Genomic DNA, 18,719 nt, shown 5'->3' on the forward strand with positions numbered 1-18,719 from the left:
TACAAAGCCACTGAGAATGTCCCTGTAAAGATTTGGAAATAAACAAAAAGCACAATCAAAAGCTTCTAGAGTTTCACCAAATTAAATAAAAAACATCTCAATCAGATGTCTCTGAGGGAAAGATAAAAGTATGTCTTACAGCACAAGTTTGTGAGCATGTTGTGCAATTAAAAAAATCACTGAGTCACTGACTATTTGTTGAAAGTTTCTCACATGTTATGCAACCAGTAATTACTATGACAACATAACAAACTGTATCCAGACGCTTCCACCTCTCCTCCAGGCAAATTGTTTGAATGGACAGTCACTGCTTGGTTTTACAGATATCCCCCATTTAAAGACAGAAGGACAGAATACACTATTTTTGAAGGAGCTCTTGAAGGTTTACTATCATCTCACTCTGTGTTCTCCCTGTGCCTGCGAGGGCTTCTGCCCACAGTCCAAAGACATGCATGTTAAGTTGAATTGTTATTTGTGAATGATCTCCCAGTCAGATGGAATTCCACAATCACTGGAGAACAGTGGAAAAAGGGATGACAGCAGAGCTTGCTGAGGATAAGGAATTAAAGGGTTTTTGGAGCCTGTCTCGTGTCCCGATGATGTTTTTGCTGCAAAGGGGAGGGGAAGAAGGAGTCGCTATGCCTCACAGCTTAATTACTCCAAGCAACACTGTCTTCCTTCCATTACATATGAGACACGAAGTAGGAAGAGAAACAGATTTTGTCTGCAGAGCAGGCACGAACTTTGAGTTTGAGACTCATCCCTTCAATGCAACACATGAAATTAGAAAGGAAGGCTTTGTTGCCGCTGTACAGATCATCACATCACCACAAGTGGACCACTGTCTTTGTGAACTTTAAATCTGATTCTGACAGAAGGTAAGAAATGATATGAAGAACTTCTACTGAATAACAGAGGAAACGTGAATGACTTCTGAGGAGCTGGAGTCAAATCTTAAACAAAAGCAAGAGAGAAAGAGACATAAACAAGTGGAAGTAAGTCAGGAAATTCTCTCAATTTTCATTTTATATGCAACACACACTGAATAAGTGGCTCAACCTTATTTTACACTTAACACAGAGTTTACTTTCCCTTCTGCCTTTTTATTAACTATATGTATGTTAAAGTTATTTCCTGCTTTATTTAAAAATAATGCATTACTTCAACTCTAATACATCTCTAAAAAGTAGAGAGGTTACACAGTTCATGACATTACTTTGCATTACTCTATAATGTTTGTTTGAAATGCTTTGTCACATAACTGCTAGTTCACATTCCATATACTCCTGAGAACTGAAGACAAAAATCTTTCAGTTTAACTGTTTTGTGATTTGTGCATCCACTACAGAGGACATAAAAGAATATGCTGGGTCTCAGGCGCATATGATCACATGTGGAAAAATATTTAATAAAGGCTTGCTTTGCAGAAAGTGTGTGCAATCACTTCACATTGTGGTTCAGGGAGCCTGGAAGTCATTCAGCTTTTATACTAAAGAATTATCTTGAACCTCAAGCATTTAACTCAGACTTTCAATCCATGAACTGCCTTTAAAAATGTTTGTGTTAAATATTATAAGAAGCACTCCAAGAGCCAAGACAATTCATTCTCTGTGCAGGTTTTTACTTATAATAGTATTAAATTATTTATTACTATTAAATTATTGTTAATATTTGGTTTATTTTATTTCTTCTTTTTAACACAATTTGAGGCGTTTAAGATGTTGCATTAAATACACGTTCAAAATGCAGACTTTTGCTATTTGTCCTGTTTAAACCGACTTTAATATACTTGACATCATTTTGAGTACTTTTTTTCATTTTTATGTGAACAAAGTACAGGTGCAGAATTCATTTCATTGTTCAGTAAAATTTGCTTAGTGTTAAATTTCAAGTGAAAAAGTTTTTTCCTCATGAGTGCCTTAAACAATACTGATAATATGTGACAAGCTGTGCAAGCTATAGGCTGTAGCTTCACACTGGATGGCTGAATCCCCAAGGTTTTGAATGCCTTTAACTATCCTGATAATGTCTATTTGTGACGTCTATAAGGGTATAATGTTTATGACGATGACTTTAATTACACAAAGATTATGTAGAAGAAGATAATGAATAATAAATATTGACTTGTAAATAACTGGAAACAAATAACTTTAGCTTATTATATATACTACAGTATAATTAATGAATTTATATAAAACTAACTGGGCAGCTAATTTTCTTGCTCCTGACAATACTTGCTTTAAAGATATAACATACTTTGAGGTCAAAAAGAAAGGCACATGTGAAATACAAAGCTCAAACGTAAAGCTTCATTGGAATGCAAACTTTAATGTGATATTTAAGATCCTATTTTAACAAATTTATTTCTAAACACATATAATACAGCCGAATGATTCTGATGTCTAACACACTTAAGTGTGTTTAAACATGTCACCATTTGTGGATTTGCATGACAGACTCGGATAAGTGTCTGCTTCTGTATACATCAGCTTCTCAGTCACAATAAGTTACAATTTAAGAACTAGTTCTTTTATAAGTTGTGTGTTTTGTGCAGACAACATTGATCCAACTCTGGTTAGGTGTTTTCCACGATTAAACGACTCACAGGTCAGTGTTAAGTGGCCTAACAAACACAATAAAACAAAACAAAATAACCCCATCTCTTAAAATGGTCAGGTACAAGTACTGGGTTGAATGACAGAGGAAGCTGCCTCGCAAAACCTAATAACTCCAAAAGAGTTTTTATATTATGCTTGTAGCCAGACAGAGTGCAAAAACTATACAGCAATAAATTTATGACCACTCACATGTTGAACTTACTTGAGGTCAACTTGGCCAAGTAATAGTACTTATGGCCTCTGTTGTATGGGGGAAAAACAGCTCACCAGTGTCAGAACTGACCTGGCTGAGGCGACATTTAAAAAAAGAAAAATGAAAAAGATAGATGATGTAGTAACTACCATATCCTAAAGCCCAAGATAACATTGTCTTGTGTAACTGTCAGGGGAGGCTCCACTTTTCATGTTGTGTTATTGAACATTCCAAAGCTGTGACAGTATTTTTCATCACAAAAAGCAAGAGAAACAAGAAAACACAATATTCTATTATATGAGGTTGGAGCCTAGACTGGATACAGGGAACATCTTTCACTAAACTACTAAAGTGTAACTGGTCAAATATTGTTAAAATGAGCAGCAATGTTTTCACTATTTCATAATAAGCCAAAAAGGCAACTTTGAGCCTTAATATTTAGAGATACTTAAGAGATACTTAATATTTAGTGAATATCTTTTGTTCATAATGTAGACCATGAAATATGTACATGCAAAAACAGCAGGCAATGACTGAAGCTGGTTGTTGTTCTGGCGAACTTAACATATAAATACTGACTCTTATACTGATTCATCCTTATAAACCTGCTCTTTCCTCTCTGATTTTACCCTAGCATAGACTGGCTGCAAGACTTGCTGTGTAATTAAGTAGATATTAGTTGATTTGCAAGTTACCAGCCATAATTATTATTTTATTATTTTGAAAATTTTTCAAAGAGTAGTTGTATAACAGCTACCTCATCATCTTCAGAGAAAAGGTTTATTTGAAGATTTTAAGACAGGTTTCAGAACCCATCACAGTACAGAAATGGTGGTAGTGAAGGCTACAAATGATCTTCTTTTGGCCTCTGACAGTGGACTCATCTCTGTGCTTGTCCTGCTAGACTATAATGCTGACTATATATTTTATTACACGGATAAGAGCATGCTGTAGGTATTAAAAGTATTGCGTTGTAATGGGTTGAACTACATGTATCTAACAGACTTCAGTGTGGCTATGTAAATGGGAAGTCTTCTTCACACATAAAGGTTAACTATGGAGTTCCACAGGGTTCTGTGCTAGGGTCAGTTGTGTTTATATTACATACACTTCCCCTAAGCACTACAAATAGAAGGCATAATATACATTTCACTACTATGCAGATGATTACCAGATTTTTCTATCCATGAAGCCAAATAAAATACACCAATTTTGCAGGAATGTCTTAACAGCATAACGACCTGGATGACCTCTAATTTTATGCTTAAAATAACAGATAAAACTCATGTTATTGAACTCAGCCATAAAGATCTTAGAAATATGGTATCTAACTCTGGATGGCATTACCTTGCTACATTATAGGCAGCAACTTTCTGGGACAGAGCTGTGAAAATACATACACTGCCTGTATGTATATACATATGAGCTTCTGAGCACACAGAGGTGGTGATAAAGTAATTGCCTTCAACGACTAACACCAGGTCAATAACTGATGAGAGAAAACAGACCCTTGCTAAGCATCTCTGCTTCATCTCTTTCAGAAATTGTCGTAGTCTGGGAGCAGCTGAACTGTGCTATGATTCTCCCTGTGGTGGTAATGGTGAGTCTCCTGTTGCTCTCTGGACCAGAGTCAGGTCTCCAAGAAGACACTCTAGAAATTGACAACAGCAATGACATCCTAGAGAGAGAATTTATCTACGTACCAAAACGTCAAAAAAGGGCTGTTGCTGACTACAGTGCCTACCAAACAGACAAATGTTCTTATACCTTCATTGTCCCTCAGCAGAAAAACAATGGGGCAATATGTGTGAACTCCAAGGAGCCAGAGACCTTGCTGCAAAACCGTATTAATAAGCAGGAACTGGAGCTGCTCAACAGTGAGTTGCAAAAGCAGCGAAAGCAGATTGAGGCACTGCAACTGCTGATAGAGCTTGATGGGGGTGTGATTAATGAAGTCAAGCTATTGCGTAAAGAGAGCCGCAACATGAACTCCAGAGTTACTCAGCTCTACATGCAGCTGCTGCATGAGATTATTCGCAAACGAGACAATGCTCTGGAGGTGTCACAGCTGGAGACCCGTGTGCTCAACCACACAAATGAGATGGGGAGGCTAGCTGGACGGTACCAAGACCTGGATCATAAGTACCAGCATCTATCAGCCCTCGCAAGCAGCCAGAGTGCTCTCCTGGAGCAGCTTGAAGAGCAGTGTAAGCACGGAGGATACTTTTACAGAAAGGTTCAAGAGCCCAGCCGTCGTCTCCAGCCACAATCTCCTGCAATCTCCCAGCCTCCTTTACAAACACCTGAATTGTCTCCTGGTGGCTACAGACCTTTCCATCCACCCACTTACACTCGTTACACCAACTACCCCATGAATAATGAGATCCAAAATGACCAGAAAGCCAGAGCACTGCCCACAATGCCAGCCGCAACATACAGCTTCACAAATGAGCCCTCTGGTAAGTACTGGTAAGAAATGTTTGTATCTTCCTTTGAAGTCTCTAACTGAACAAACATTTGCAGTCCTGCATTCACTGAGAATATACCAACAGAGACATATTTATTGAATAACTGAATGTTCTTTTAACAAAAATGTCAGATAGTTTAGGTTATATTCATCTTATATTAGCCAATTTGTAGAACATCTTCTGTTCGAATGATATGCATAAAGGTTTTATGGTAGCACATTTCAACATATATAATGGTTGCTATTAAATTTTAGCATCATATAACACAGATATATTTTTTTTTGAAAAATGGTCTGTCAAGCCCCACTTTTGAACTTTTTTTTGCAGTCTGGGGGAATGTTTGATAATAAATATCTCAAATTCTATTACAGGTGAAAGTCAGGTCATCAATATGAATTCAATGTAATTCAATACAATTTTATTTATATAATGCCAAACTGCAATAGCAGTTGTCTCAAGATGCTTTATATTGTAAGGCAAAAACCCTACAATATTACAATCTGTAACCCAAATCACAATCTGTAATTTAAGACATCAAAAAATGTTTGGATATTGGCTAGTTAAAATGTGGGGGGAAAAAGCTGAGCATGCCTGCAACTTTCATGCTGGGTTGAGCAAAAATATCATTAGATAGTATATTCCAAATAGAACTACATACTTGAGTTTATTCTTAGTCACAACAAGAAGGAAATGCAATTTTTATTCAAATCTCATGCTGGATTGTGCAAATATCTCAAACTGTACCAACATCATTACTAGCTCAGGTAGATCAGAGCAGATCAGCTACAAACTGGAAGGTTGGTGGTTTGATCCTAGTCTGCTCCAGGCTGCATGCCAAACATCCTTGGGCAAGATACAAGATACTAACCCCATGTTGCTCTCTGATGAGGGATGTGAATATTAGAAACAGCAAAGAGAAAAGTGCTTGTGTGAATGGGTGAACGAGGGAAGTTGTGTAAAAGGCTCTGAGTGCTCAGAGTAGAAAAGCGCTTTATAAGAACCAGTCCATTTTCAAATTTCAAATTCAAATTTTTATTTGTCACGTACACAGTCATACACAGTATGATATGCAGTGAAATGCTTAGACAACTGCTCATGACCTAAAGAAAAAAAAAGGAAAAGGCTATGAATAAGATAGGAAATAAATATGAAAAATTAAAAAGTGTAAATTTAACTAGGAAGGAATAAAATATAAAAAATTAAGGTTAAAAATGAAATAACTGTACAACACAAATTATAATGAAGGGTAAATTTAACTGGGAAAGAATAAGATAAAATATATAAATTAAAGCTGAAAATAAAATAACTGTACAACAAAATACACAATACACAGTATTACACAGTATAGAACTATATAAGAATGTATGAAGAAATATAAATAAATAAATGTATACATACACACAATAACAACAGCTGTACAAGTATTAACTGGAATCTTACCATCAAAAATATAATTGCCTATACAGCAATCACTTTATAAACTGTATAAACATACAAATGTATGTATTTGAAGATGGTGGAGCAGAAAACATTCTAAAAAAATTGATGATTTGACATTAGTGTTATAATCATTTCTAGCAAAATTATCAAACTCCAATGTTTTGTTCCATTTGGAAAGGACAACCTTTTATATTTTTGTGGTACAACTACTCATATTTTCTCAATCCAGCATTAAAGCTGAATCAAAATGGCATTTTTGTCATTTTGGGGACCACGAATTTAATGTTAAAAAGCATTCTACATGATTGTTTTACAGTATTGTGCAATTTAATTATTTATCATTCAGAAATCCTAAATAGAAATCTTCCTCACCCCCCCTATATAAAAAAAACATCATTTCATGAACAGTGTGATAGTGACCCTTTGCTTTCTGTAATGTTAGAAGCACTCACATCATCCTAAGATAAAGCACAGAGACTCTGGACTTTTACATAATGATATTATATTGAACTTTCCACAGGACTGAATATTTAAAATATATATTATTCTTTCTGCTTACTCTGGTATGAATGACTGAATATATTTTAGTAAATAACACACTATTAGCAAAACACAGTGTGAAAGAATTCTAGATTAAAATTTTTAGTTCAACATACAAGTGAAGATGTTTGACCTTCATCAGGTTATAGTTAATGCTATCAGAGGAAAATATCATGTTCTCTTCGTGCACCTAACTACATTCAGTGTTAAAAGCAGAAGTTGTGCAGGTCTGAGATCAGCACCACCTTAAACACCAAAATGAATTACTGTTTATGCTCTTATATAGTGACACCAGTTACATAGATCGTGAATCCCTTTGACTTTTTGACTTTAACTTTATCAATAATACAGCTGCAGTTTTCACTGACAGTGTTTCATAAGGTACTTTAGCCTTTGTACGTTTTTCATCAGTTAATTTTGGAGTTACTATAAAGGACGGCTATATAGGATGATTTGTCTGTTGTCACTGGGTGGTGCTGAGGTCTGAATCTGAGGGCAGCTCCTGTAATCACAAAGAACAGAATCATCACACACCGTGAAATTTGAAGTTTATCCCTCAAATATTAAATAAAACAAAGCCTTATATCCAGATTATCCAGTATCATTTTTATATTTAAGTTGTTTGTGCTTTTTAAAAGGAGACCTGCAAAGATGAGATGAGCAGGTTTCCAGTCCTGGTCACCTGCAAGAAAATAGAGAAACATATAGAGGTATGCAGTTTTTAAGCTGCTGCCTGAGCACTGGACAACATATATTAACGCTCTCTATATTATTTCTCTCAAAGGATGCAAGATGTACATTCAGGATTAATTCAGATAATTTTTTAACCTCAATATTTGAAACAAACTCTGTAAAAAAAAAAATCTATAAATAAATATATAGAGTTGTGCTGAAAAATTAGCTTTTTTAAAAATGTGGTATTCCTGTTCTGTTTCTCATATAAACTGTTTCAGTGCCTCATCTTCAGCTACTGGTCTGAACATCCTTCAATTAAGTGTGACCTTCAGGTTCAGAGGGTAAATTTATTCGTGTGCACAGATTTAGCTACTAAACATGGCTTTCCCCAACAGCTGATTGCTCATCTTAGCTGGCTAGCTAAGGACATTGATTACAGATTAGCTTACAAACACATTTAACTTACTGAAAAAGTGTGCCAGGGCCTTGGGTCCTTCTCTTAGTTAGTCCAGGTTATTCCAGAACACCTCACGACGTCAGTTTAAAATATTCAATTGTGGTTATGGAAAATCAACACTGAATCTCCTCACAGCATTCCCGTCTATCTGCCATTCCCAAACAGAGATACGCAAGTTTCTCCAAGAAAGCAGCTACCATCAAAGCTATCATGATGATGTTACACCCCAAATTCACATCATGTAGTTGGTAATTAGAATAGAACTTATGAGAAAAAAAATGCTTCAATACAAATCGGTGATGAAGACTACTAATAATGGCAGAACGCATCTTTGGGAAAAACTTTTTTTTTTTTTTTTTTTTTTAAGAATAGTCCCATCCACTAATATGGAGGCCAAGGGGATAACAGACAAATTTTGGCTTCATTGTTGGGGAGATGTTAGGTTGATCACATTTTCTATGGTCAATGGTTTATATACAAGTTACGATGCTGTGTAAAATGTAAAGAAAAAAAAATGTAATGTGTGTAATATGACTTCTTCTTTTAATACTCTCTAAAGTGTATGGGAACTAAAGAAACCAGTTGCTGTAATTTTAAAGAAGAATGTTTCCCATTCTCACTTAATGTAGGACTTCATTTCATAATATGCTAAATGTTTTAGTGGGTGACAGATCTAAACTGCATTTGACTGAGCAAATCTTACCTCTCATTGATTTTCAGATACAGCCACCCTACTCTACTCAGTGTTTATTCCCAACTGACAATTTTCTGCAGTTATTTTCCCCTCTCTTCTTTTGCCCCCAATGGATGACAGGAGTTGCCCTACCTAAAGTGAGTTCTGTTGGAGGGTGAATCCCGTGTAAAAGTAAGGGTTTTCCTCTGACCATTACCAGTAGGCGGTAGGTGAAGTGTCTTGCCCAAGGACACAACAACCAAGACAGACAGAGCTGGCAACCTTCCAGTTACAAGATGAGCTTCCCAATCCCATGAACCACGGTTGCCACGGGTTCTCCAGCTTCAGCCCACAGTCCAAAGACATGTAGTTAGTGGGGTTAGGTTAATTGATAATTGTAAATTGACCATAGTTGTAAATGTAAATACTTGTCTATGTGTTAGCTCTGCAACAGACTGGCGATCTGTTCAGGGTGTATCCTGCTTCTCGCCCTAAGACAGCTCAGATAGGTCCCAGCCACCCTGTGACCCTGAATTGGATAAGCAGAAGAGAATGGATGGATGGTTGACAAGTGGTTGCTCATAGATCACTGGCTCTTTTAGGTTCTGTCTTTAATAGAATAAAGAGAATTCCACTAATTTTGTGTAATACCTTCTATCATTCCACAGAGGGAAAAAAGTGAGATATAATTTAAGAATAGCTGTGTTCCCATGTGTGCGCTGTGACTACAAAGAAGGTTTTGCCCACAGTACTGTTTATTCTTGCCAGCAGCAAACAGACTGGAAAGTATTTGTCATATTTCGTAGAGACAACACGTGATCAGGAGTGACTCACTTTTCCAGGAACCCTCCATCTGTATATTTTTCTATTGCACTTCATGTCTCCATGTGTGTTGTGTGCACAGGTTGTTAAAACTATAATAATGATGAAGCCAGCATGTCACTAAAAATGAGCCTATGATGATCACACACCAGATGCAATTGTATTACCCTTCATTCTCTGCCTTCTACAGGACATTTCAGAGATTGTCTGGAGGCTCTGGAGAGTGGATATACCAGCAGTGGAATGTACCTCTTAAAACCAGACAAAAGCAATCAACTTATGCAGGTCTGGTGTGACCAGAGACAAGACCCTGGTGGCTGGATCGTTATTCAGAGACGTCAGGATGGCTCTGTCAACTTTTTTAGGAACTGGGACACTTACAAGGTAATAAGTTATAGTAGCACCCAAGATTGTACTTATGAGGTTGTATGTGCTGTCTAGATACACTGAAGATACTACGAATCAAAACTGTTAGCCGCAAATGCATTAAATATCGATGGAGCATTGCATTTTAGTAATTGAAACCTCAGTCTTTCTTAAAATGGGAAATAAATGCAGAACTATAGTAGTGCTGTTGCTAATGTAAAGAATGTCTGCCCAACACCATATACAGGGAGTGCAGAATTATTAGGCAAGTTGTATTTTTGAGGAATAATTTTATTATTGAACAACAACCATGTTCTCAATGAACCCAAAAAACTCATTAATATCAAAGCTGAATGTTTTTGGAAGTAGTTTTTAGTTTTAGCTATTTTAGGGGGATATCTGTGTGTGTAGGTGACTATTACTGTGCATAATTATTAGGCAACTTAACAAAAAACAAATATATACCCATTTCAATTATTTATTTTTACCAGTGAAACCAATATAACATCTCCACATTCACAAATATACATTTCTGACGTTCAAAAACAAAACAAAAACAAATCAGCGACCAATATAGCCACCTTTCTTTGCAAGGACACTCAAAAGCCTGCCATCCATGGATTCTGTCAGTGTTTTGATCTGTTCACCATCAACATTGCGTGCAGCAGCAACCACAGCCTCCCAGACACTGTTCAGAGAGGTGTACTGTTTTCCCTCCTTGTAAATCTCACATTTGATGATGGACCACAGGTTCTCAATGGGGTTCAGATCAGGTGAACAAGGTGGCCATGTCATTAGTTTTTCTTCTTTTATACCCTTTCTTGCCAGCCACGCTGTGGAGTACTTGGACACGTGTGATGGAGCATTGTCCTGCATGAAAATCATGTTTTTCTTGAAGGATGCAGACTTCTTCCTGTACCACTGCTTGAAGAAGGTGTCTTCCAGAAACTGGCAGTAGGACTGGGAGTTGAACTTGACTCCATCCTCAACCCGAAAAGGCTCCACAAGCTCATCTTTGATGATACCAGCCCAAACCAGTACTCCACCTCCACCTTGCTGGCGTCTGAGTCGGACTGGAGCTCTCTGCCCTTTACAAATCCAGCCACGGGCCCATCCATCTGGCCCATCAAGACTCACTCTCATTTCATCAGTCCATAAAACCTTAGAAAAATCAGTCTTGAGATATTTCTTGGCCCAGTCTTGACGTTTCAGCTTGTGTGTCTTGTTCAGTGGTGGTCGTCTTTCAGCCTTTCTTACCTTGGCCATGTCTCTGAGTATTGCACACCTTGTGCTTTTGGGCACTCCAGTGATGTTGCAGCTCTGAAATATGGCCAAACTGGTGGCAAGTGGCATCTTGGCAGCTGCACGCTTGACTTTTCTCAGTTCATGGGCAGTTATTTGGCGCCTTGGTTTTTCCACACGCTTCTTGCGACCCTGTTGACTATTTTGAATGAAACGCTTGATTGTTCGATGATCACGCTTCAGAAGCTTTGCAATTTTGAGACTGCTGCATCCCTCTGCAAGATATCTCACTATTTTTGACTTTTCTGAGCCTGTCAAGTGGCCCATTTGACCCATTTTGCCAAAGGAAAGGACGTTGCCTAACAATTATGCACACCTGATATAGGGTGTTGATGTCATTAGACCACACCCCTTCTCATTACAGAGATGCACATCACCTAATATGCTTAATTGGTAGTAGGCTTTCGAGCCTATACAGCTTGGAGTAAGACAACATGCATGAAGAGGATGATGTGGACAAAATACTCATTTGCCTAATAATTCTGCACTCCCTGTATGAGTCTGGGTATTCTTAGTGTATAATTAAAAATAAACATGTAGAGAAAAAAGTAGCTCTCAGATGAACTCCACTTTATAAATCACTGTGTTCTGAGATTAAGGATAATCTGACTCTAACTGTTCATATAGTCAGCAGTCAGATACAAAACATTTTTCAGAGGAATCTCATTTTTGGCAGTGTAGCATGCAGCAACTAGCTTGAGAGGGAAGGGCAGGGGGTTTATAGCTTTTTGTAATAAATAAAAATTTTCAGTAATGTTATGCAACGCTTGCATTGTGTGACATTTGAGAGAACTCATAACATATTATTAAACTGAGATTCAAGGGTCACACCTAAAATTGGACTTTAAGAAAACAAGCTGTTAGGCAAACCCATCTCATTGTGTAACATGACTAATTGTAAGAAAAACTCAGTAAAATGAAATACAGTATATGAGATCACAACAGCAGAGAAGAAATCAGTTCCAGTGGTCTCAAAATTCTCAGTGTTGCTGCCAACACAGTGATCCAAAAATGTTATAAGCATGCTGTGTTTCCATGTAGTCATGAATGGTGCTCGATAATAGACAAATATAAATGCATAAGGTAGAAGCCCTTATTGCCAAACATCTTGTGACCTAAAGTCATCTTGTGACCTAAAGTCAGCCGAGTTCTCTTCTCAGTCTCAAGATAAAGGGCGATCGTGGCTCAAGAGTTGGGAGTTCGCCTTGTAATCGGAAGGTTGCCGGTTCGAGCCCCGGCTTGGACAGTCTCGGTCGTTGTGTCCTTGGGCAAGACACTTCACCCCCTGGTGGTGGTCAGAGGGCCCAGTGGCGCCAGTGTCCGGCAGCCTTGCCTCTGTCAGTGCGCCCCAGGGTGGCTGTGGCTACAATGTAGCTTGCCATCACCAGTGTGTGAATGTGTGTGTGAATGGGTGGATGACTGGATGTGTAAAGAGCTTTGGGGTCCTTAGGGACTAGAAAAGCGCTATACAAATACAGGCCATTTACCATTTACTATTTCCAAGCCAACAATTCCTCTAATGCAACATTGATGAGTCAACAAAGCACTTTTTTTAGATGCTCACAGTTGGAGAGAAGAGGCCTCTCTTCTGACTTAATCCATGTTCTCGTTCATGTACTTTATACCTGATCAATTCAGTGTCTCTCTCCTTCCACAGCAAGGTTTTGGAAACATTGATGGTGAATACTGGTTGGGCCTAGACAACATCTTTTGGCTGACAAACCAGGGCATCTACAAGCTTTTAGTGACGCTGGAAGACTGGACTGGACGGAAGACCTTTGCAGAATATGCTAGCTTTCGTGTAGAGTCAGAAGCTGATTTCTACAGGCTACGACTGGGCCGATACCACGGCAATGCTGGAGACTCTCTAACCTGGCACAATGGAAAGCACTTTACCACACTGGATAGGGACCATGATGTCTACGCAGGTAAGTGGGTTCCCGTAAAAGACAAGGTGATCACACCTTCTGGTAGATTTCTCTTTCACACACTCTACAGTTGTTATTAGTAGTTACTAACATCTCTTAATAGTTTCTACACTCTTGTAGATTGGTTTGCAGGGACATTCACTTATCCAAAAATACTGGATACAACAATTGCTTTTTGCTTATTGCTTTGTTATACACTTCAATTAGGATCTGATCTCTCTTTCCCCAAACCACAGGCTTGTCTTGTGTACACAATTTTTCTATGGTGGTATTTCTAGAACAGGAATTTCAGACCTGTACCTCTTTTTCCCATCTCCAGAGCCTCTCTGTGAGAAAAAAAGGAATATGAAAATTAATGAACATGAAAGATGTCATTTTATGGACTTCCAGTGTCATGTACAAAATTTTAAATGGGAAGCCCAACATGGCAGTCTTAAAGAAAGCGACACTCTACTTACAATTCAAGGAAAGTTGAAGGAAGCTGTGACTGTGTGGAAAGACCCTGTTGAATTCCTCATTAAGTTATGTGAAGATGTAAAAAAAAAGGAGGAACTCACAGCAGAGTTTAACCGGAAAGTACAAGAAAATGCGCATTATATGGAAGTAACTGAAAAACAAATTGGAGAAATAGAGGGGGACGTGGACGGAGCGGTGGAATGTTCTCTCACGGCTTCTCAGAAGCCAAATATAAAGATGAGCAAAATGTCTGACCTCGAAGATGGTTCCTGATGTAATATGATCACGATATTCCAGAGGTTGCAGATTGCACTGCCACTGTAACTTTTGTTGAAAATCTAATTAAGTCAGAGCTGGCTGAAAACAGCATGCTAAACTGAGAGTGAGACCTAGGAATAGAACGAGTACAAGGGGTCCTCGCACAGGGCCTCCAAGCACACCTCCTTGCTCTGTAGTGGTCCAGTTTATTCGATATTGTCAGGGTTCCTGGGTCGTTGACCCAGTGCTTTCAGTTTTGACACGTTCAGTTTATTCTTCACACTCATGGTTTTCACTTCCTGTTTTCTGTGCCAGCATGTTGCCTTTGTATTGTGTTCCACTGATTTCCATGTATCATTAGTAGGGCTGCCACAAACGATTATTTTGATAGTCGACTAGTCACCGATTATTTTTGCGATTAGTCGACTAATCAGATCATGCATCCATTGGACGTAAAACGTACAGCTTATTGCACCAGCATGCATCTGCTCTTATATAACTATCATTTAACAAGTGTTTAAGGTATGTGCTAACTAAAAATAAAGACAAGATGATAGTTTATTAAATTTTAATGAAATTTGCAGATTGTTTCGGTGAAGTTTAATAAACTCCTTGCTATCTAAAATATAACAGGACACTGGAGTATATTCTCGAGTATCTCACACTTCTGATAATCAGTTGTCTGCTTGACGTTTATTCAGCTGTGTAAAAACTATAACTTTAATCTCTACCAAACTGATTTACTCAGGAACAAATAAAATACTAAAAAAAGCCAAACAATAAAATTTTTAAGTTATCTAAGTGACTTATGTATGTTTAACCCGAGTAGCGAAAGACTGCGGTGGGTTTGAAAATGATTTGCCGGGAGTCTGGTGTTCTCACGGGCTCTAGTGAGCCTTGCCCCCAGCTAACTATCGAGCTAGTGGGTAACAGACGTCTCCGAAAACGTCGGAGCGCTTTTGAAAATATGTGGTGTCTTGATAAACTGAGCAGATATTTGACGTTTACACAGCCACATTCTCACCTGAAAATATGTTAAACGTTTATTTTGTGACCCAGAAAGAATAATAAGAGTAATATTAAAACTAACTAGCTGCCGCCATTGTTGGAAACTGAGCTGGGCTGCGCTATGAATTCTGGGACAGAGCTGCTACTTCTTCTTCTTCGGGGTTTTAACAGCAGCTGGCATCCTTGTACATGCAGTGCTGCCATCTTCTGTTTCAGTCCGTTATTACACTCTTAAATCCTGCTACTTATTCCTGCGTCTTTTGTGATCTTACAAAGCTTCAAACGACGCGTTGACTATTAAATCAGTCGTCGACGATTTTGATAGTCGACGTAATCGTGACTAGTCGACTAATCGTGGCAGCCCTAATCATTAGTCAGACTAAGTTCAGCTATGTACTCACCAGTTTCTAATCACTCATCATCCAGCGTGTATTTAAGTCCTCAGTTTCCACCAGTTCATTGTTGTGTCATTGTAGATGTTATGTTGTCGTTCCCGCCTGTGTTCAGTTGTTCAGCCAGCCATTCAGTCTTTCAGTCAGTCAGTCCTTTTGTTCCTGCGCTGTTCGTTCATTCGCTCCAATAAAATATCATCATCCTGCATCGTGAGTCCTGCGTTTGGGTCATCTCTTCTTCGCCTCCACACACAACCTCTGACAGATATGTAGTCAAAGAATAGAATCCTCCATGCAGCTCAGACTAAGAAGATAATGGTCCAAAAGTGGTTGTATCTTGATCATGATACACACAAAAAGCCACCTACAACTTGGATGGTATCCAAAGAAGGTATCCTGCTCCCTTTGGACTTTGGCAGCCGAATTATATGACTTAAAATTAATATTCTCCCCAAATTATTCTTTTCTTTTCTCAGTATTACCCATAAACAGAAATAAACCTAAACACCAATGTAGAGCCTGGAATAAAAATATCTCACAATTCATTTGGAATAATAAGAAACCCAAAGTGAAATTCTCTACCCTGTTTCTGAGGAGATGGGGGTAAGGCTCTGCCTTTATTACTTACTTTCTCAGTTACTGTCACTTTATGTTTGTGTAATCCATATTATGTAGCCAATTAATGTAGCCAACCATTACAGTCAATGTCTGTTTGTGTTGATAAAGAAATTAAGGCATCCAAGCAATGGGTAAATATGGGAAGAAAAACCTGTTAACTTTAGGATGAGGCAAAATTGTTTAGGCGGCCAACATATAAATCTGACTTTGCACCAGCAGTACAAGACAGCAGGTTCTACCAGTGGTTTTCTTTAGAGATTACCTCCATATATGTAAGCTCCTTAAACACTGGGAACTGCGATTTTAAAACCTTATTTCAAACATACCGCTTGAAAATAACTGGAATTTTATAGATATTCAAAGAACGATGGGAAAAGGAACTGGATATTGGTAATCTGTCTGGAAAGTACAGCCATCATCTAGAAATTCCTGGACTTACAAAGACTTTTGTTGGAAAAACATAAATTGCTTCTTTATAATCTAATTTTATAATCTAAAAAAAACATCTAAACATATTCTGGTCTTGTATCTATTCAAACTTTTTTGAATGAAGTATCAGTAATCCAATGTCTTGGATTTTAACTTTTTGTGCAATAATCATTATTAAATTTTAATCTGTCGATAATTGTCCCATGATCACTTGTTTCTTCTTTTCCTGTGTATGTGTTCCTGTTTTTCTGTTCACAATTTGAAAAAAAGAAATATTTTAATTTTTACTTTAATTGTGGTGGAAGGAATTGAAATATACACACAAATGGCTCATCTTTAGATCTTCAAGCTATGGATTCCAAATGGAGGAAAACCAAGAACTTAATAGTGCAGGGAATCATCAGTTTTCTTTCAACGCTAATGCTGCAGTCTTTCTCGTATATCAGGTCTACTGATGGACAAAATTGAAACTGTCTTAATTGTCTTTATATTTAAAGCCGTTAGGCTACTAGCTGTTTTATTTAGTGTACATACCAATTGGTCTTATTTGCTTGTGTTATTTGTGTTTCCAGGGAATTGTGCCCACTATCAGAAGGGAGGATGGTGGTATAATGCCTGTGCTCATTCCAATCTGAACGGTGTGTGGTACAAAGGTGGGCATTACCGCAGCCGCTATCAGGATGGGGTCTACTGGGCTGAGTTCAGAGGAGGAGCTTATTCTCTGAAAAAAGTGACCATGATGATAAGACCCAATGGAAATACCTTCCAATAATTGCTCAGTATGTTGAAACTTATATTTAACAAGATGTTTCCACCAAAGGGATTCTGTATCACAAGACCAGGCACCATTGGTTGATTTTCAAAGCTTCTTTTGGTTGTTATACATTCACAATGCCAAGACGTGGCAGAACTTGTTCATTTCATTTGTTCTACATGTAATGCTTTTATTCATGTTCTTGTGCTCATAAAGTTATACTGCACACAAATAAAAAGATTACAACCTTGCATGTAATGAATGTAAGATGATGCCTGCATTCCTTTCTCAATGCAGGCTGTTAACGATGTAGTGTTTAAAGGCTTTTTTCCCCATCAGAACAAAATCCACAGTTACATATTAGTGAAAAAGAACCAAGAAATTGACATCCAGAAATGTTAATTTCTTGATTGCTGGCAAAAAAAACTTGTACTTCTCAATATTCATGGAATTTGTAATACTCGTTAAGTATAAAAAAATATGTGCTCTTTGACATAATGTTTTCTTTGATTCTTCCGATGTGCCTAGCGGAATTTGAACTGTTTTGAACAAAAAGAAAAAGTATACATATAAGTCTGGAATGGAGGCCGGGCTTGGAAATCTAAAACTTACTTAAAAGAAAATAAAAGAATCTAAAGCAGATTGTGTTAAACTAATGCTGAGACACAGATAGCAGACTCACCAAGGTAGGGAATACAGGGCACCATCTTCAGGGAGCGAATATATTCCCTCATGCGGGTGTAATTCTCTTCCTTGGATGTCAGATAGTTTAGCTTCTCAAACGTGGCCTTGTCTTTCCGACTGATCAGCTACAACAGACAGGAAACAATAACACATACATAATTTTCTATTTTCATGTAGAACCTTTTACTTAAGTGGGAACAGAAGCATTGACAGACTGGAGTGCTTTCTAAAGACCAACAGGTTTATTGATATTATGAACTCAGTTGTTTCTATTGGTCATCCTGACTGATCCAGACACATATGACAAAATCTGGCTTTTTTAATGTCAAAATGAGACCCAAACATTTTCCCAAGCACAAAGTCAATTTTTTGGCAGTAATACTCGATATCAACATTACAAAAAAAATTTTGGTGAAGAGAAAAATGACTAATTCTTTTGTAAGGCAATTGTCCAGCTGTTCTAATCAAGGTATGCAGAAGAGCTCTGAGCTCAGATGTAGTTCTTCTCCCTAAGCTAAGAAAATGAACCTGAGGCTGCAATAAAGGGACAGATGGGCATAGGCTCACCAAAAACTATACAATTAAAAAAGGTTCTCTGGTTCGACAAGTTTCCTGGTCTGTTATCACAATCAAATAGA

The 18,719-nt window shown here is 37.8% G+C and overlaps 2 protein-coding genes across 4 annotated transcripts in view; one reads left to right on the forward strand and one right to left on the reverse strand.

Annotated features, from left to right (window-relative positions):
* Positions 1 to 18,719, reverse strand: part of LOC146571307 (ras-specific guanine nucleotide-releasing factor RalGPS1-like) — a 96,701-nt gene that overhangs the window by 29,591 nt on the left and 48,391 nt on the right. For both annotated transcript variants that reach the window (XM_085280461.1, XM_085280462.1), the window contains exon 9: positions 18,080 to 18,206. In XM_085280461.1, the coding sequence (XP_085136587.1) occupies positions 18,080 to 18,206 (127 nt within the window). The remainder of the gene's footprint in view (positions 1 to 18,079; positions 18,207 to 18,719) is intronic.
* LOC146571308 (angiopoietin-related protein 2-like) lies at positions 689 to 17,895 on the forward strand. Of its 2 annotated transcripts, none has more exons than XM_085280464.1 (5): positions 689 to 995; positions 4,353 to 5,270; positions 10,077 to 10,270; positions 13,212 to 13,482; positions 17,216 to 17,895. In XM_085280464.1, exons 2-5 carry the CDS (start codon positions 4,388 to 4,390, stop codon positions 17,413 to 17,415), a joined length of 1,548 nt encoding a protein of 515 aa, XP_085136590.1. In that variant the 5' UTR covers positions 689 to 995; positions 4,353 to 4,387; the 3' UTR covers positions 17,416 to 17,895. The 2 variants fall into 2 exon arrangements, with proteins under 2 accessions (XP_085136590.1, XP_085136589.1); XM_085280463.1 differs by having other exon boundaries at positions 689 to 878.

This window comes from Mchenga conophoros, linkage group LG7 (assembly GCF_057382185.1).
Source record: "Mchenga conophoros isolate Kocher_MC1m ecotype Shallow Benthic linkage group LG7, M_conophoros_male_GT1.1, whole genome shotgun sequence".
In the NCBI taxonomy this organism is placed as follows: Eukaryota; Metazoa; Chordata; class Actinopteri; order Cichliformes; family Cichlidae; genus Mchenga; species Mchenga conophoros.